Genomic DNA, 21,975 nt, shown 5'->3' with positions numbered 1-21,975 from the left:
ACATTGCATAGGGACCTTTCACTACCAGAAAACATGTCCCTGCAGATGTAATATGAACCTGCTTATAATCCTACAAAACTAAAACATGGAAGTAATTGACAAATATTTCAAGTCATCAGAAGGCTGGGTTCAGAGAGTCAAGAATAGATTTTAGTAGAAAAGCTAAGACATCTCTTTTGCATTAGTTACTTCTTCCATATAATCATTGGGTCCGTTTGTGTAAACCTGTAAGAGCTGTCATGCCTTTTCTACTTACATGCTCTATCAACTTCAATCAACGTAGAGCTGTGTCCAGCTGTGACTCCAATAGGTAACTTAAATAGTGTTTAGTTAAGCCATGTTTGCTCAGAAAAAAGGGCAAAGTATTTATTTAGGAGATAAAATATCCCAGCTTCTATTATATCTCTTCTCTCTGTTTCAGTATTGTCATGGGTTTTATGTTTACTACTTCCTTATGAAACAGACTGCTGACCTACAGACAAGATATCTTAGCAATCACAATAACTACTGTAACACAGCAGAAATTAACAGAAATACACGGTATCACGTTTCAAATAGCTAATGCTATTGTTACGTGACTTTACAGTAGCTATCTGCCACTGCCAAAAAAGTGTTCTTACATAGAATATTACAAAAATAACACGCAACATTCTATGTGTAATTTTTTCTTATTCAAAGAAAATATAAAATGATATTATGCATAAAAATACTGTGATTAAAAAGCAGTGGGGAACAATTCTTCGTAAAGAAATTAGGAAACTACAGTTGAATAATGATGCAATAATGGCCAGCAGGATTTAAATGTTTTATTAATGGCAGATACTCATTAATTTTATTGTTAGTGTAACACCATTTCCAATATCTCTGCAATATGCACATTTTACTATAATGTATGAAATGATAGGAAAGTATGACTTGTATTCTGTATTTACCTGAAGCCACAAAAAAGAAAAATAGTCATTTAATGCAAGTTAGACAGTAAGAAGTAAAACAGTAAAATAAATTATTATGTTCAGAAAACAATTGCTCATATCAGAGAAAAAGCAGATAAATCAAATGATATTTGGACAGTAAGTATTTGTTTCTCTTTTTAAACACAAAATTGTCTTCAATGTTCAGCTAAGTTAGGGGTCCTCAACCAGGCTCTTGGCCAGCGGGCTGTGGAAATGGCTGGCTGGAGCACGCCCACGTGGGCGCACATTCCCCCCCACTCGTCCTAGTGTTGCAGCTCCGTTTGCACATGTGCATTAACGGGGCCGCTAGCACCGGACAGATGTGTGCAGCCTATTTGCGCATGCATGAATGGGGCCTCTGGGTTCACAGAGTCAAGAATAGATTTTAGAAGAATAGCTAAGACATCTCTTTTGCATTAGTTACTATATGTGGGGTGGTTACAGAACGTATACCCTGTGCATCTAAAAACTAAGTGCAGATTTGCTAAACAGTAAATCATCACTAAATCATCATCTATTGTGTCAACATCTTTATGTTTTAACATGTGACCAAACAACCTCTTTGAGTTTCAAAGGCACACTTTATAATTTAAATATTAACATTATTAAAAAATAATAACAAGGACTTGAGTGGCATAATGGCCTAGAAATGGAACTTTCATCAAAACAATCAGGAGGCTGTGAGTTTGATCTTAGGTAGCGGCAAATATTTCTCTCTCTGGGCACAGAGAGAAAATGTCTTTTGTGAGAACCGCATAGGCCTCAGAAATGGCATCCGGCTAGTAAATTCTTAGCTCCATTCAGTTGCCCCGACTCCATTCTGATGCAAGGAATTACAGGATCATTAAAATAAACAAGGACAATTTGAAAATTCTTTTTAGCTTTAGGTGCTCACATCAATTATGGAAAGATGCAATTTTGTCACATAAAAAATTGACAAAACCCAAACAGCATCTTAAACCAAATGAACTACAAAAAAGGTTTATCAATAGACTTAAGAGATGATGTCTATTCAAAGAGTACAAGATAAAACAAAAATGCAAAAACTGACATTATATTACAACAAGTTACACCTTCCTGCAAACATCCCACCTCCATCTAAAGAAGGCGGCAGGGGAAAATATCTTTTCTACCTTGCTTCCTTTCTCCCTTCCTTCTTGAGCTGCAAATTTTAATATGACTAAAGTTTTGGGTCTTGGTTACTTATGACCCCAAGTCAAGAGGGAGCTCTTTGAGCATGTTTTACTATGGAAGTAAAGATGTTGATTCTCTATCTAAAATGTTAGTAATTGTAGGGTAAGGAAGGAAGGAAGATTTCTGATGCTACTGCTAGCTTCCCACAAAGAAATTCTATGGGAAAGCCAACAGGAAGTCAGAAATTGTCCTTGCTCCCACTGATTTTTTTTATCATTCTGTCCTGCCCTGGAATCAAACTCAATCGCAACACAGAGTGCTTCTGGAACTCAGATGGCCCCCTCAACTATTTTTATTGGGAGACGTGTGTCCAAAAACTCTGCCTGGCTCCTAAAGGGGTACCAAGAAAGCCAGGACATAAAATTCTGTTTCTTGGTTTGGGTAAGGAAATATCTCTGAAACAATGATCCAACTAGACACAGGTTGTCTACTTCTGATATAAAAATAACTATTGTGCAGTGTGGCTTTATACCAGATAGAGTAGAATTTTACATTTTCAGTGGCCTGCTGAAATGTATACATATAAAAACTTTCTGTTTATTGTCCTTTTATTTAGAGAAACTGTATGATAAAAAGCATAGGCCTAAATTCTGAAACATTTTGAGCAAATATGGAGCTGAATCTTGGTTTCTTTAATCAGTTTATTTGTTTGTTTGTTTGCATTGCGTGACTTGTAGGTTTCAATAATCTCAAGATCTCTGAATCACATGCAATTCCCCCTATGTAACTCAGAATAAAACACAACATATTACAACTAACAATGCAAAACCATTAAATCGTAACACAAGACTCCGGGAATGGTTGTCATTTTCTTCCAGATAAAACCATTTCCATTAATAGAGGAGCAAACATCTGTTTCCTAGAGACTGTTTGAAAAGTCAAGCTTTTATACATATTCCAAATGTCAACAAAGAAGGAGCCATTAAAATATATGGGATGATACTGTACAATATAAGCAGATAGAAATAAAGAAGTTATTTTTGTGGCCTTTGCAGATGGTATGTCCTTAGTGAGGGGGGTACCATGAAAAAGCCCCCCTATTTCACTTTATTATATTAGGAGAGCTGATGTTAATCAAAAATGATGATTTCATAGATATGTGGGCCCTAAATTATTCAAGACTTTGAAAGTAATTACCTGTACCTTGCATTTTATCAACTGATAACCAGTGGAAGTCTCAAACCAGCACTGTTACAAGGACACAATGAGCACCTATTGTGTGCTAAATTCTGGACTTGAACCTTTGAATATTTTTCAGTTCATTTTACATGGATGCATTACAACAGTCCAATTGAGAGGTGACAAGTCATGAATAACTATGAATAAAGCTTCAATCCCAGAACTACAGCTAGATACAGCTGTAAAAAGTGCTTTCTTGTAAAAGCTGCTGCCTATTCTGAAATCGGGGTATTTGATTTTGGATGACCCTCAAGTTACAAATTAGTTCAGCATAGCAAATCTAAACCCAAATTGATGATGGAATCTTTCTGGAACTCAATTGCTTACAAACTGAAAGCAGCTCCATCTTTCTGGGATTCAGTCTTAACTTATTCCTTTCAATCCAGATTTGAACTGCCTCCAGGCACTTGGAGAACATTTGAACACATCAATGGTTGACATATATAGATTGAGATGTTAAGTTGTATATCATTGTATTGATAATACAATGACCCTGTGTTGATGAATGATTTCAGCCAATGTCTTCATGGAAGTGTTAAAAAGGAGTGCATTACATTCTGTAGGACACACAACTAAGAAGTCCAGAACTGTAACCCTATACCCATATCTCCACCAACTAAAACTAGTCCATTACCATGCAGCACGATGTGATCTTCTTCTATTATTTTTAAGGAATTCAGAAGAATACATTGCCATATGGCATCAGAAGTCACTGAGGAATCAAACAGTACCAGAAAGGTCACTGTCTGCTCATAAGTAATCTACAAAGACAATTATATTTATTGATAATAATAGGCTATACATAATCAATACAATTACTTAGGACTCATGGGGTGTAACATATCTCAGATAACTTGGAAAACTGAGCTTCAGTGAACTCTGGCATCTGTTTTGTAAATAAATTTAGTTTTACAAATGCTTAGTAAATTCCACACAAAGGTCCATCAAATTATCTATCTGTCCAACCTTCCTTAGTAGAACCTGACTCAGAACAGGTCTGCTGGATGGTATTCTGCAGATGCAGTAAGAGCAAAATGTTGTTGACATTGTTGAGACCCCAAATGAGCTCTTATCCTGTCCATTTGAATTTTCTCCTATTATCTCATTCTATGCACTATTTGACTCACCTCAGGTATAATTTTGTCTGGGTTTCATTATTTTCCTTTCCAGAAGACAACCATGGCCTCAGTAGAGCTATGCTAACCACAGCAGAACTATGCCCACTAAGTGGTTTCATCAGACATCTTGGGTGTTCCAATCTGTTGCCTTCTATTTATTACAGAGCAAATGATTGATATTGCTGTTTTTCCTGCTTATTCATGCAAAGGAAAAATTTGTAATCCCGAAAAATATTTGAAAATATTCTAACAATAAAAATACTGAGAGACTTACAAAGAATGAAATCAGAAAATATTAGCCACGATATCAACAATGTCAGTAAAATCTGCTTCTATTAATAGACTATGTCCAAAAGATGTTGAAGAAATAACAATTAGAATAAATTTTAGCTCACAAGACAGATGAAATTAAAGGGGATTTACAAATGACAAATAAAGGATGGGATAAGAGATGAAAAGATAAATATCTGTAGCCTTAGAAGGTGCGAAGTTATCATTAAATTTATTTATACTTGTGATTAAAGTTGAAAATCACTTTTATAAATATTTTTCACTTCCCTTATTATATTCCTTTTTATTATTCTTCTCTCTTCCTCTTTCTTGCACATTTTACTTCTTTCTATCCTTTTCCCCTTTACATTTAGTCTGTATTTATGTGTTTCTGTGTATATCTATCCATCTATACTATATATATATATATATATATATATATATATATATATATATATATATATATATATATATATTCTTAACAAACAGTGAAAAAATTTGTTCAAGCTGTAAAGATATTAATTAAAAAAACTTTAAACAAATTAGTAGTTTTTAATTTCAATGTAGCCATGAATTTTATTTAGTTATTGTGTGTTTCCCCAAATTGTTGGAAGAGATTATTTGTTGCAATAAATAAATAAATAAATAAATGATCTCCAGCAAACATTCCACAGTAGCACAGAACTAGTACGGTAAATCATTATATAATTAATGCATAGATTACTGTGACAGGCATTTATTTAGAAAAAATAAAATAAAGTAACAGCTATATAGTTATAGCTACCACACAATTCAAAACTGCTGTTTAGAACTCCAATAACAGAGAATAAATGGTATGAAGTTGTACTCACTTAAGAGAAAGAAATGTTATCAAACTTTAATCTTATAATCGAACTCTAAGGCTTATAACAATATGCAGAATTCAAGGTATATTATTTAAAAATTGCAGGTACCAATCATAGAGCTTCACAGATAGATAGATAGATAGATAGATAGATAGATAGATAGATAGATAGATAGATAGATAGATAGATAGAGATAGAGATAGAGATAGAGATAGATACTAGTAGAAATACTACTAGTATATGAGCTGTGTTGGCACAGAGGTTAGAATGCAGTAGTATATTCTAACAGCCAGGATTTCAATCCTAATCGGTTCAAGGTTGACTCAGCTTTCCATCCTTCCAAGGTTGGTAAAATGAGGACCCAGATTTTTGGAAGCAATATGCTGAATTTGTAAACTGCTTAGAGTGTGCTGTAAAGCACCATGAGTGGTACATAAATCTAAGTGCTATTGCTATATATCCTGTCTGCACAAATCACAATGTACACTTAATTATTCCAATTAACAGAGAAAAATGCAAAGATACTGTGTGACTAATCTAGATATCGCTTACCCTATGCACATACTGTAGATACTATACCAGTACTTCAGTGTACATATTCTTTATAGAATGTAGTAGTCACGCAGATTATGTTTGCCAAATAATAATGCACATCTAACACAACAGCATTTGCATGATGCTACTGCATGTGTAGATGAACTAAAAAACTTAGAATAAACCTTAAGCATATAATTATTGAATAAATATACCATTATTTAAATATATTATCAATGCAATTTTACTAGAATGAATGACAAAATAATTGCTTTTACCTTGCTTTTACATTGATCAGTAGACGTTAAGCTTTGCCCTGTGTATATTAGTTTGGCAAAATTCTGGACTTAGTAAAAATATTTCAAAATTGTTTCATTATTATATCCATATAAAAACACCATTGTTTGTTATAATGGCAAGGTGGTAATGTTTAAAAACTTTTTTCTAAATCAATGGTGGGATTCAAATATGTGAACAACTGGTTCTGTGTGTGGATGCTGCTTCTGGAAGTCCTTTCTGGGTCTAGGCAAGAAAAAATTAGCTATTGGTTCTGCCAAACTGGTGCAAACTGGTTGAATCCCACCACTGTTCTAAATGCATATATAGTAGCTTCATAAATTATACTTGCAAATCAGGACACTTTGACTTTACTGATTACTATCCATTCACTTGATTAGATATATCAACTGCTTTTATGCAAAGGAAATGATTATATACAGTGCATATAATTATTTCTCAGTCTATCTATTACATCAAAACAATAGTTCTACTGTCTTCTATTTAAAGAGTTGCTAAACAAAAAAAAGGGAAACAAAAGACTTACTTGCTACTTCCAGTGATGCATTGTGACTCACAGCTTCACCAAGGTAATTCCTGGCTACACAGATATAAACTCCTTCATCAGGCCTACTTTTGCGGCCATGAACTATACGTAAGAAAAATAAAGATCCAGTCGGTAGCAACATCCGATGAGAACGAGGATCATCTTTATCAGTTTCAACCCTTTCTCCTCCTTTGTACCATTCAATCGTTGGAACTGGTCTGCCTTCAGCCTTGCAGTTCAGTGTTGCTGGTTCTCCTTTAGAAACAATTAAATCCGAAGGATGTTCGATAATTCGAGGTGGGAAATCATCCTGACGAAGTCGTGAACCTAAAAATGCAAATTCCATGTTTAATTTCTACTAGTATTAAAATGTTGAAGCTTGGATTAAAAATAAAAGATAAAGATGCACTTTATAATTATTCTTAATGACCTTAAATAGTTAATAGGATACCTAACAATAACTGGCAACTTTTTAATACACAGGGACTCAACTGAATATTCAGAATCTGAGGGACATAGCAGGTCATAAGATGGTTCACAAATAACCCTTTCTCCCCAACCCCACTGCATTGGAGGGTTTGAGGCCTCAATCAAATATCGATAATGTTCACAGCAAGGCAATACGTTCACTATGTTAAGGATGATGTATTGTCAATCCTACTGTCAGCTGTAATGTGAGTTATGTTGCAGTCTTAGCTCTATTGTGAAGTATTTTATGTAGATGGCAAAATAAATTTACTTAAGTGATCCTTATCAATTGGGAATTCATACATTTCTACTCTCTCAAATTGAGAGCATGAAACAAAATGTTTCTATATAGACTGAATAAGTTTAAGGATTTTTCTTCCTTTCCTGTTTATTATTTCCCGTTATGTTTAGTTAATTTTAATCATTGCAATGTGTGTAGTTTCTTACTATAGTCTCTCTCTCTCTCTCTTTTGACTGTTTGTTATACTTTACTAATACAATTTAGGGGGGAAATGTTACAATCTTAGTCATACTGTTTGTCAAGCAGTTTTAAGAGAAAGCTGTCAAGCTGAGATTCTGGTTTCAATCTATATAGATTAACAACAGTGCAATTAAATACAAACTGTAAGTTTAACTTCAGATAAGCAATAAATTATAGTGGTAGGCAATGAGATGCTCTACACATAGCCTGAAATAACCTTGTCATCAATATGAATTTAATGGTGTTCACACATTACACTAGCACATGATCATTTCAAGAAACATTATTTGGTGTATTTCAATACCACAGCAACACATAAATTGTGCTTTGCAAAGCAAAATAGATTATAAATATACTAAATCAAACCAGCCTGTATTATGGCTTACTGTGTTTCTCCAAAAATAAGACCCGGTCTTATTTATTTTTTTGCCTCCAAAAGAAGCACCAGGTCTTAATTTCAGGGGGGGGGGTGTCTTTTCCACTCACCTCAGGCACCAACAGCCCCACCCAGCCGGCCCATGTGTTCTGCGGCCGAAGGAGCAGTTTCATTCTGCAGCTGAGAATGGAGCTCCGGCCTTAAGGATTTTCTGGAAGGCCGCTGCAGCTGAGAACTGAGCTATGTATTGAATCCATAGCTTGGTTCTTGGTTGCAGTGACTTCTGGAAAAGCCTTTGACTGTGAAATGCAGGCCTGGGGATGCTGCAAAAGAAGTGGGCTGTTGACAAGAGGCCTGGCTGCAAGGTAAGTGGGTGCGGGGCACGAGGGGCAGCTCCACCCCCCCATCCCCACCCTAGCTTGATTTTTAGGTGTGTGCAACAGCCCAAAACTAGGGCTTATTTTTTAGGTAGGGCTGATATTAGGCCCACCCACAAAAATCAAGCTAGGACTTATTTTCAGGGTAGGTCTTACTTTTGGGAAAACATGGTAGCATAATTCATAAATTTAGGTGGCACAGCAAACAGAACATCATTGAAAGTGAAGTCTAAAACATCCAGATGATATCAGATGCCTATCCTGGTCTCTAGCAGTGTATTACTTCTAAAACTGTAGATATACTTGGCAGACAAAACACTAAAATGTCTTAATATGAATGTTCCTAATTACATATTTTTAAAAAAATCACCTTAATTTTATCCACAGTTGTGTCACCCTTTCTGTATGTCAGTTGAAACAAGATCTTAACAGTTTACCTATTCATAAGTTAATGAAGTCTGTAGCTAGGGACCAGTTTCTTTATTCACCTGATTAACCTGATCAGATCTGAATATGCAAATCAAAGGAAAAAGGAAAGCAGAAAGGTTACTTTGCTGACCCATACAGCTACATGTTCCTGGCTTAGTAATAAGCAGATAAATATTTTGATAATGCTTACTAGCAAATATTCAAGCCTTTTAATGTGCCATATTACAACTATCTTCCAAAGTTGCTGCTACTATAAGGAAATAGTGCATTGAACCTGAATTAGGAAACTGAACCCTGAAGCTAATTGAAATCATCTGAGATAATGTTGCTCACCATGGACAAACAAAATGGTGATACCCAATTTCTCTACAGTAAGATACTACAGCAGTCAAGCCCTCAAAATCCCCATTAACCCACTAACCTGATCTCCAAGGCCAATGCAGCACAAGAATATACACACAGGTCTCTGAATTTACTGTTGTAGTGTGTGTCTGTGTCTGTGTGTGTGTGTGTGTTACTAGCATAATTTTACTAATTATACTATTCTTGGGGTTCTTTACCATTTTTATGATAGCTATTATGCTCCAGTAATTTGGCAATTTGGTCTTTTGTCAACAAAAGTAAGTATTAATGACAGAATTGGTCCATACTGATTAACACTGGATTTTGGATAGAGGAAGACTTTGATCTAGAGCAGGGGTGTCAAACTGGTGGCCCTCAGGCAGGGTGCATCACATGCAGGCCATGCCCACCCCAGCTCCACAAAGGCAAAAAACATTGTGATATGTCACAATACGTGACGTGATCGAGTTTGATACCTGTGATCTAGTGCTTCACTTTTTTTCTTCATTTTGTTGCACAATTTCTCCTTTTCTACAGCAAAGTTGCAGTTGTTAAGTGGGTTTTGTCTTATTTTACACCCTCTTTTGCCAGGGTTCTTAAGCGAAACACTGCAGTTGTTAACTGAATCATATATTGAGCAAATTTGCTTCCCCCCATTGACTCTGCTTGTTAAAAGCTGGCTGGGAAGTTTACAAATGGTGACTCATGACCTTGGGACAATGCAGCTGTCATAAATAAATATCAGCTGCCAAGCACCCAAATTCTGATCACATGACCATGGGAATGCTGCAACAGTTGTAAGTGTGAAAAAGGTCATAAGTCACTTTTTTCAGTGCTGTTTAACTTCAAATAAATGAAAAGCTGTAAGTCAAGTATAACAAAATAATTGCAATGTTGTATTTGGAAAAGTAGCATACAGTTGTATACATGTCAACCTGAAAAGAAAAAATATTTCAGGGTTGATCCAGGTTTATGTTGACGGAAATACTGCAAGTTTGTAAGTAGTACTATAAATACACAGTAAGCAACTGAAGTGAGGAATATAACATAAAAGAAACAAAGTCTGGTATTAATTAAAGGATTTTTCCATGAAGGAAAAAGGATAAAAGTACAATTTATTAATTCCTTTCCAGAAGCTTCTTCAAAAACCAGTCATGTAGATACTGCTGAGTTTTTCTGCTTGATTTCTATTCAAATATGCAGTGAAGGTGGGTTTTTGTGCATGGTTTTCTCCTACAAAATAGTTACAACCATATAGTGGGTTACAGAGCTCTGGGTTATGTGAGATATTAGCTCCTGTGACAGAAAGCAGAAAAGCAAAATTTTAGGAGCAATTTTGCAGACACATTTATACTTTTAGAAAACAAAATATTTCAAACAGCCTTTTAAAGGATTAGTAACAAATCCCTAAAGGAATGTGACCAACCTCAGTCATAGTGAAACTTTAAAGTTAACATTCCCAACATTCAAGAAGCATTAGAAAACTCCAGGTTAATGAGACACTGAAGAATAAAAGGTGTGACCCTTTTGCAGGTAAATCAACATGATTATTCCTTAATGGAGTCTGTAATCTAAGTGAACAGTCTAACAAAAATACCTTTAAACTTTCATTGTCACTGAAGAATTGGGAATGCACACTGTATAAATAGAGATAATCTTTCATTTACCTATTACTTTTCCATAACATTTAACTAAAACAGTAATTATTTTATTACATTTATTTCTAACTTAATTCTTCATTATTTCATTTCTTTTAAAATAGGAAAGGATATTTGGGAATACACTCTAAGTCTACCTAGCCCAACATCCTCTGCCCCAGTACCAATGAAAATAATACGGCAGCCTACAAGCAGAAAATTAGTGTAATACCAGCCACTTACTTACTGATATATTATTTTGGCTGTGGTGTGTTCTTCAAACTTGTTTTAATATAATTCCTGAATGTTTCGTTACCAAACTAGGTAACATCATTAGCAGGATTTTCTTGTCCTATTCTTTTTAGCTCATAAACATCTTGTGTGCCAGTGTGGTCAGTTGTTTGGAGCTATATGATTGCTTTCTTGTGAATTGGCACTTTGAAAGGTCTGGTTTCTTACATACTGATATGTTGGACTGCCAGTTCAAAGTTTCAAAGTTATATGGGCGTAAAGTTATTGAGACCTGATTTTCCACCAAAGGAGCAGTTAACATATTGATTTAGATCCAACATATCAATCAGAGAGTTCTCCACCCCCCTCTGATGAAGCTTGAGCTGCCTGGCAACAAATGATGTTTTTTCTTAAAAAAGGCTGCTGCCTGCTTGGGAGGCAATTTACAATACTGTAGTTCCTGAAACCTGAAACAGATGATTGGCGGCCGGAAACAGCCTACAGGAGTGGCGGAAAAGTCTCTCACTTCAGGCAGCCATCGGAGGAAATAATAAGTCAAATCTTCGTTCATTTAATGACCCATTCAATTAATGAGTTTGATTTTAAAATGTTGTAATATTGAGTCTGATTCATTTGACGATTATGAGCCTAACCTGCAGGCTCTATTAGGCTCGTACCTCGGGGACTACCTGTAACTCTGTTTGGAAAAAAGTGTTATTTTCTCATAAGCAGTAATTTATTTAATCAATGACATGGTTTATAGCAGAATTCCTAATAAAATTAGGGACATACAAGTAAATCCTCACTTTGCAACCTGTCATTGAATATGCAGTCATTACTGCATCCCCACAGTTACATGATAATGATTGGAAACCAGTTTATTGCCATTGTGACTGGCAATAAGCAAAGTACTTCCATAAAATTATGTATAAGATTGCAGCATAAGTCTCAAAACCTTGTTCTTTCTTGATTATTAATTATAGGGACTTGTGTGGGAAACTGTTGATGTCATGAGTAGGAACAGAAAGCTATGTCAGCAAGTGTAAAATGTGAACTATGATTATAGTTTGCCTTCATAGATAATTGAACTTGTTTTAAAATCTTGAATACGTTTTTCTAATAACATTTGTGTTACTGTTAGTGCAATGGGCACAATTTGTTTAATCCAATATCTATTTTGAATTTTTCTATTTCTTCCATCATCTAATACTGTAAAAGTAGCAGCATAACTCATCTGTTATGATGTTTCTCCCCCCCCCAAAAAAGGTACCAAATTCTCATAGATGGAGGGCCATCATGACCATTTTCAGGTATGATGGGAAATATGTTACCCTGTATGCACAACAAACTGATCTAAACAGGTAAATGCCTTTTGGGTGAGAGGGGGAGTGGGGAGAAGTCTTGAAACCATTTATAGACAACATCATTCTCATATATTTGAATTTCTGATATTTATTTTATTTATATCTCACTTTTAGTATTTTTTTACAAGTAACTCAAGAAAGTGAAAATATCCAACACACTTCCTTCCTCCTTCTATTCTGCCCACAACAGCAATCCTGTGAGGTGAGTTAGGCTGAGACACCCAGCTGAGTTTCATAGCTAAGTATATACATTTCATACAGATAGTTCTCAATTTACAACAGTTTGTTTGGTGACCATTTGAAGTTACAACGGCATTGAAAAAAGTGACTTATAACCATTTTTTACATTTCTGGCCATTGGTGCATCCTCATGATCATGTGATTTATATTCAGGTGCTTGAAAACTGGCTCATATTTATGATGGCTGCAGTGCCCTGGGGTCATGTGATCCCCTTTTGCAAACTTCTGACAAGCAAAGTCAATGGGGAAGCCATATTTACTTAACAACCATGTTACTAATTTAACAACTGCAGTGGTTTATTTAACAAATGTGATAAGAAAAGTAAAATGGGGCAAAACTCACTTGACAAATTTCTCACTTAAATTTTGGGCTCAAATGTGGTCACAAGTTGAAAACTACCTGTTTTATATCTATGAAATTCTATATATATAGGTACAACTGTTTTAATATGCTTGTTATAACACTCAATGATCTGTAGTTATCTGTAGTTGCTTAATATTTGTTCCTGATATATGTTCTTACTTAAGAAATGAAACATTTTCCTTTTCACTCTATCCTCCTTTAGTTCACCAGAATTCTTTTAGCACCTAGCACATAATAAAATAAACAGAGTTTAGTGACAACCTATATAAATAAAAATATGAACCCTTCAAGACTAGGAATTCTAACAATAACCATCATTCAGATGTTCTCAGTTACTTCTGAACTGCACTGAAGACTAAGTAATGCAGAAATACTGCTCTGCTTAAATAAGTATTCATAAAACTAAGCAAGATTTGACCTCAATGCATCCCCCCACTGAAAGAATTTACACTCTCACATCACAGTTTTCTAGAAGAACAGAATAGTTAAAGGGTATTAACTGTAAAATGAGCTACCACCATTTCATTTTCTGTCCAGATTTCCTCAGGGTTTTCTTACTGCCAATTCAACATTGTCAACATATCACATTATACAGAAAATCTGCAGAGCACATTTAATTATCTGAATTTTCCCCTTTTTGCACGCACAGTTACCATCTGTATAAAATATTGTGTACAGAGAAACAACAATAATTGGGGGATAGCTGGGGGGAGCATTTTGCTAATAAATGAACAGAGGTCACGGGAGTGGTTGCATTGCATAGACAGATGGTGTCAAGACACCACTTTATTAGTCAAATTTGGCAGGGGAGGGATTATGGCTACTTTATCAAACACACTAAAACTTAGTATGTAACTTAAATAGAACACATTTAAAATATTGTGTTGCCATTTGGTAGATAACATCTCTTACCAACATATTGTAAGTCTAGCTATTTCAGTTTGCTTATAGCTTCCTCTACAGATGGTATTACGGAATGAGCTCTTAAAATATAAAGAAGAAATTAGTCTCTGAAAGAACAGCTGAGCTCAACAGATGATAAGGCTAAATCTCATGTTTATTACAAAGCTGTGATGCATATTTGTTCTGGAGTTTCTTGGGCGATTTTTTTTAAAAAAAACCTCTTTAAATTTTTAAGAGAGATGACACAAAATTACGGAATTTCAAACAATTAACTTTAACAGTTGTGTCACCAGGGTGGTAATAATTTACTGATTTAATTAATCAACAAATAGAAAATAGTTTATATAGGATGGATTATAGCTTATGTTCTATATGTGAAGCCAAACCAGTTTGTTAAACAAACTATGTTTTCTAAAGTATATGAACCAAACAACAAAAGGTGCTAGAGGAACATTATATATATAAAAATGAGAAAGTGAATGAAATTTGACAGATTTTTTTGTTAAATTAAGAATAAATGTGTTTCATTAATCAGCATGTTATGGAAAAAGTTCAAAAATTAGATATAACTTCTTAAAAATTTGTATTTCTCTTATTTAGAAATTTTTAATATCCCATAGAATTGTTCCATAAATAAAACAATACTGTGATGAAATCTAAGTTTAACAATTCTGATCAATTTAACCGAATGAGAAAGAATATTTATAAAGCCCTTAATTCTTGAACATGAAATGCCTACCATTATTAGCAGTATTAATATAAGGCCACCACATTAAAATGTAGGGTAAACTGAAATTTTAAATTTAAGTTTTCAATTTTATTGAATTAGTATTTTTGTTCCTAAAAATAGCCTTGGTGGAGCAGTGGGCTAATGCCTCCTTAAGTAACACCAGCTGCCTGCAATTAGTGCAGGTTCGCATCCCACCAGGCTCAAGGTTGACTCAGCCTTCCATCCTTCTGAGGTAGGTAAAATGAGGACCCAGATTGTTGGGGGCAATTAAGCTGACTTTGTAATAATGCCACTTGGGGGGTGTATGAAAGCCCTAATAAGCAGGCATATACATAGAATGAAGGCTACTGCTAAGCTTGTAAAGCCGCCCTGAGTCTTCGGAGAAGGGCGGGATATAAATGGAATTAAAAAATAATAATAATAATTTGAGTGACACTAGTTTTTATATTATTGATTTATGAAATTATCTATTTTAAACTGTATGTCAAACTAGAACCAACTTGATAATTAACCGACAGTTACCAATACTCTTACAAAGCATGGCCTGGTGACCCAATACTTTCAGAAAGAACAAGGCTATGAATAACTGAAAGCAATACTTGTATAATAAGAATGGCTCCTTTCCTTTCAGCAGAAAAACAGCAATATTACATATTACTTATATTTTCCTTATCCTTATGCCTTCGTCATCACCATCATCTGCTGCTGTTTTGAGTTAATCTATAAATCAAAGTGTTTCATATGATACATTGTTCCTAATTAAAAGCAGCATTTTGTCTTTGAAACAACACTGTGAACCTTATTTGAAGAACATTTTTTCCACTGGCATGCCACAACCCACAAAAGTAGAAGGAAATCCATTGCAAGCTTTTGGGAAAGGATGAAGCATTACTACTGGCTAACTAGTACATTATGTCTGCAAATGAAGCCAGATGTTTGTTCTAACATTTTATTTTATTTGCTGCGTAGACTGCTACGGGTAGTAAAGAAGTACTTAAAATGAGCCTTTGTTCATTATATCAAATGTAAAGAATTTGGGAGGGGGGGCACGGAAAAAAGAAAGACACAGCATCATTATTTGCCACAAACTAAAGACAGGACCTGCCTTTCCTTGTTTTTTTTTAAAATCATTCCAAAAGCAGATTGATTATGTGCCATCAAGTTGGTGTCAACTCTTAGCAACCACATAGATAAACCGTTAAAAGCAAACACACAAAACCAGACTACCCTATTTATTCAAATTCTTCACACTCCAGAATCTGTAAAAGCTATTTATTCAAATACTTATGTTCAGGGATATATTTGTATGCATAACACTGGCACCCGCCAACTGATTTTGAATGATTTGTGGCTAAACTGAAACATAAACATCTCAGCTATTTTTATCTCTATGTAGAGAAAAATGGGCATTTAGACATGTCCAATATGATTCAAAATAGACTGTAGGGCCAGAAGTGGCTTTGATCCCTGGACGACATCTGACATTGTTAACAACTGAGGAAAATAAAAATAATAGGCAAGATGGGACATGTCAACTAGTAGTGAACTGTGTTAACAATGACAGCAACTGGGAGTGGATAAGTGGTAAGGCAGTGGACTGGTCAGGGAAGATAGAATATGCCAATGCTATACTGAGTCATCATTGACATATAAGGAGATAATAGAAAAGGATGGGGAAAATACAGATAGAGGGGCTGATGGGATATGCCATTTTAAAATTGGTGGACTCACTGGCTGAAGATAAGTATGGAAAGTGATGAAGAGATTTAGAAATAGTGGGCCAATAAATGTGCCATGTTGAAAAGGACAGGAGAGAGAGGCAAATTGGTTCAACTTTGCTCTATCTACCTCTTAAAATAATTCCAGTCACTTAGAATTAGTCCAGGTTCCTACTTTGCTTGATCAGAAACACTTTAGTAGAACTGCAATTCATTGTTTGATGCTTGTTTGTTTGCTTCAATTTGAAACAACATATGTTTTTATTAGCAATTCAGTTGTTATAGGTACTTTGAATTAGATTTGAAAAATAAACAAAAATAAAACAATAGATTCTAGGTTTTTCATATGCACAAATAGATTTTATCACCTTGTATAGTCAGATGGCTATGAACTTATATTACAAGTTATGAATACGATTGTTATAAGAAAAAAGAATGATCAATGAGGCCTGATGTTTAGAGAATTATAGCCCAATTGGGTGTATATTTTAAATCATTTTTTTTCTATAGTTAATAAAATCTGTAAATATACTTGGATAAGGCTATTCTGTTCACTTGCAGAACATACCTTATTTCAAGTTAATAAGACAAATAGGAACAATCTTCTTATGCAGGCAGGAGCTTTTTGACTATTCCAGTAAATTTCTTATTATTTAGTACTTAATAACTGTTGTTCTATTTCAGCAGTAACAGTAACATATCCTACTTATAATTATTCCACATTTTAGAATTTCAAAGCAATGCAGGAGACAGAGATAAAAAATATACTTAAATAAATTAAAAGGCATCCAATAGTTAGCTGTGCTTTCTGTGCAAAAAAGGTTATTTGTAACATATGGTTGTCTAGCCAAACTGTTCCACAATATACCAAAATCCAATTACTTATATGTTATAAGCTATGCTATAAACTGTACAATTTGCATGTTAGATTAACATAATGTGTCAGCTTTCAGTTAATTATCAGAAAAGACCAAATGGTCATGGAAATTAACAACCTGGACACTTAATAATTTGCTTTATTCAATAAATTACAGGGAGAAAATTTGTTACATGTGAATTGAGATTCTGAAATATTTTAACATTTAGTATTTCCATGAATAATAGCAGTACTCATTTCTGAATCTCCTATATATAGTTTACATTAATTGTAATTTAGCCAAACATGTTTATACATTTTAAAGAGCTTTCTTTAAATTGTTCTCATCTAATTAACAGCAATGATACTATAGGTATTACGGTATTTCATCTCAGATAGTCTAACTAAAAATAAACTACTTTTGCATGCAAGAAAATAAGTATTCAGAGGTAAAGACACAGAATTTCTAGCATTTACAGACACACAAGTGGATCCTTAATGCATTCATTAAATTAAACATTCCTCTCATTCAGCTTTCCACTTAAATTTCTGTGCCAATTCTCATTCCTGTAAGTCATGCATAAGGCTTTATATTAGCTCTTCTTCCTAGATATGAAGACAAAGAGTTGCTATTTTCTACAGCCAATATCTTTCTTTCAAATTGTGTAAGAAACTATTTTATTAAGCATCCAAGATACTATGATTTCATTTAGACAGGATAAGCCAAAAATCTGTGGTTTTTTTCACTGAGGCTGACCTTGAACCAAGATGTCCCCAGTCCTTGTAGCATATGTCAATTGCTATACAAACTTCTTTATGAATGGAAATGGTCAGCCATCAAGTCAAAGATCTCTGTGTGTGTGTGTGTGTGTGTGTGTGTTTGTATGTGTTAGAGAAAGAGTATGTATGTAATCTTAAAACATAGTTAAACAAAATGCTTTCACTGATCAGTATTGGGGTTAATGTCTTGTTGTTGCTAATGTGTAAGCTATTTTAATCAAAAAAGCTCACAGATTCCCATATAAATTCACAAGAGGCTATGGTTTTATTCCTAATGTCAGTGAGAGCCCTACTAATTGCACCAGCAAGCATGGTATTATTACAAAAAAGACCCATTCTTCAGAGTAGCTGAACCTTGGAATGGAGAATAAATAAGGAACAATGTATCAAAGCAGTCAAATACAACTTGACATGGGGGTTGGAAAATAAAAGAATAGATGCCTTCAAAAGAGGGTTTCATTATAAAAAGGCAACACTGGGGCAAAACATTGTAATTTTTAAATCATGCAAGTAAAAATAAAATTTATTATATTGTACTTCATCTTAACTGAATGAATATAATTTGATTATAAACTACATTACAGCATTTACTTAACTGTTGCATTTAGCCATTAAAACTCAGATTAAAGAGTTATTAAACTATGTTCCACAATTACAAAGGTTAAACACAGATCTTCCTAATATTAAGATTATATTTGTAATAGACAAACAGAATACTTTAAAATGCTTTCAATTTTAAGCATTAAATAATCCAGTAATCAGCATTCAAATGTTTGAAAGATGCAAACATTATTTTTATCCAACTGGTAAAAATGTCTGCACAGTTGTAACAGAGTTGTTATAGAGCAGGGGTAGGCAACCTCGGCTCTTTTATGACTCATGGACTTCAACTCCCAGAATTCCTGAGTCAGCTATGCTGAGGGGAAAGGGAGAGGTTTCCATGCTGAGCCATGTGCTGGCTCAGGAATTCTGGGAGATGAAGTCCACGAATCATAAAGATGCCAAGATTGGCCTAACCCTAACCCTTTCCCCTCAGCATGGCTGACTCAGGATTTCTGGGAGTTGAAGTCCATGAGTCATAAAAGAGCCGAGGTTGCCTACCCCTGTTATAGAGTATGGTTACATTATTTTTAACATTATTTCTATCAGTACCAGATTGTGCAGGTACAACTGATAAAATAAAATTACTTTAGCATTTTGATTGCTAACTGTGCTTAGGACAATCTCTTTCAGAAGGTTTATCATTAAATTGAATCCTTCTCAGTAGTTTTTTCCATGCATTTTTAAACTTTACATCTTATTAAATGCTAGTCATTTTTAATCTTATTACTGTACCATCTTAACAATATTATATCTATGTTGTGATGTAATATAGAATATGATTTTAAAAGAATCCAAACTATGTTTAACGCAGAACACTATCAAACTATTACCATGCTTTCAAACATAAACAAGCAAATACATGCAAAATTATTCTTCCATTTACAATGCCAAGTTAAGAAGCTATTTATCTGAACTACAATGCTTCCTTTTAAACTAACTTGCATGTTTGCTGTCATTTCAAACTTGAATATTGTGAGAACTTTCCAGTTTAAATTTGTAGAAATGCTATACCGGTAATTAAAAACCTGACATTTAAATAGTGCAAGTAAATAATTATTCTCCGATATATAGGATACAATTTCTTCCAATAACCCTGCACAATCAAATAACCATATAACAAATCAATAAAAAATAAGCAAAGTTCAGTAAAAAAAATTGAAAAAAAATTGAAAGAGGCCTATGCACTTGTATATGTACCTGTATAAGTGAATGAACATACTGTAACTTGGTTTTCTGAAACAAGACAGCATTAAATGCAGAATGCTGTATTTAATTCAGGAATATGTTGCACAACTGAGGTGTCATTAAATGTGAGATATGATTCCACTGCTGTGGGCAAGACCTACAGATAACCAGTTAAGTTTAGAACATTTTAACAGATGTTAAAAGGGTCTTTAAGATATTTAAGTCCTCAAAAACGGTCTTGATTTAAATCAAATTGCCAGTGATAACTTTATCTACAGGTGGTCTTCTACAATTGGGAGCACAATTTTCAACAATTTCCATTTTTAAACAAGGAAGATGTTAAGTAAGCTATTCCAGAGTTTGCAAATTTTTGCCATGGTTTTAAGGGAATCACTGCAATTATTAAGTGAACCATGTGTTCATTAAGCAAACCCATCTTCTCGCTGGGAAGGTTGCAAATGGAGATAAAGTGTTCCTGAAAGACATTACAATCATGTACACTATCTAACAAGTTATATATGTATGTATATAATAATAATAATAATAATAATAATAATAATAATAATAATAATAATAATAATAATGATGATGATGATAATAATAATAATAATAATAATAATGATAATAATAATAATAATAATAAAGTTGGAAGGGACCTTGGAGGTCATCTAGTCCAACCCCCTGTTCAGGCAAGAAATCCTATACCATTTCAGACAAATGGCTGTCCAATCTCTTCTTAAAAACTTCCAGTGTTGGAGCATTCACAGCTTCTGGAGGCAGGTTGTTCCACTGTTAATTGTTCTAACTGTCAGGAAGTTTCTCCTTAGTTCTGGGTTGCTTCTCTCCTTGATTAGTTTCCACCCATTGCTTCTTGTCCTGTTTTCAGGTGTTTTGGAAAATAGCTTGATTCCCTCTTCTTTGTGGCAACCCCTGAAATATTGGAACACTGCTATCATGTCCCCCCCTCGTCCTTCTCTTCATTAAACTAGACATACCCAATTCCAGCAGCCATTCCTTATATGTTTAAGCCTCCAGTCCCCTAATCATCTTTGTTACTCTTCTCTGTACTCTTTCTAGAGTCTCAACATCGTTTTTTACATCGTTGTGACCAAAACTGGATGCAGTATTCCAAGTGTGGCCTTACCAAGGCATTGTGAAGTGGTATAAATACTTCACGTGATCTTGATTCTATCCCTCTGTTAATGCAGCCTAGCACTGTGTTGGCTTTTTTGGTAGCTGCAGCACACTGCTGGCTCATATCTAAGTCATTGTCCACTAGGACTCCGAGATTTCTCTCACAGTTTCTACTATTGAGCAAGGTACCACCTATACTATACCTGTGCATTTGGTTTTTCTTGCTTAAATGTACAGATGGACACACACACACACACACACACACACACACACACACACACACACATATATATATATATATATATATATATATATATATACACACACTCAGGTACTAGTCAATCATACTGGCTGTCAAACACCTGAGTTCTGATCATGTGATCATAGGGATGCCACAACAAGAAGCAATCATAAGTAATTTTTAATGCTATTATAACTTCAAATGGTCACTAAATAAATGGTTGTAAATCAAGGATTACCTGCATTTCTAAACATACCAATTGATCACTAAGGAATCGTAATTTACAACTCAATAAACACTTTAAAAAATGGCAGTACTGTAAATTTAAATTTGATTTCTTGCACTTTAAGCTTCAGATATGTTCAGCAATAGAACTCTTAAAACATTCACTTCATTTTTCCCTTTCACTCCACCTTTCCCCTGCCATACCCTCTATAAACCTTTCCCCCCTTCTGTCTTAATTTCTATCAAGAAATTACTGCTATTCTTGGTTCAAGTTCACTATTACATAAACAGCATATTATTTTGTGTTGACTCACTTTTGAATATAATGTTATCCTACGCTAAATACATTTTAGCCAACATCAGATCTGTTTATCA

At 34.4% G+C, this 21,975-nt stretch overlaps 1 protein-coding gene across 1 annotated transcript in view; it reads right to left on the bottom strand.

The window, feature by feature from the left end:
* Positions 1-21,975, bottom strand: part of ROBO1 (roundabout guidance receptor 1) — a 230,309-nt gene that overhangs the window by 188,494 nt on the left and 19,840 nt on the right. The window contains exon 2 of the mRNA XM_083362042.1: positions 6,917-7,243. Coding sequence (XP_083218168.1) covers positions 6,917-7,243 — 327 coding nt within the window. The remainder of the gene's footprint in view (positions 1-6,916; positions 7,244-21,975) is intronic.

Source organism: Vipera ursinii (genome assembly GCF_947247035.1).
Source record: "Vipera ursinii genome assembly, chromosome: 4".
Lineage (NCBI taxonomy): Eukaryota > Metazoa > Chordata > Lepidosauria > Squamata > Viperidae > Vipera > Vipera ursinii.
This window is presented reverse-complemented; position numbering and strand designations above follow the sequence as displayed.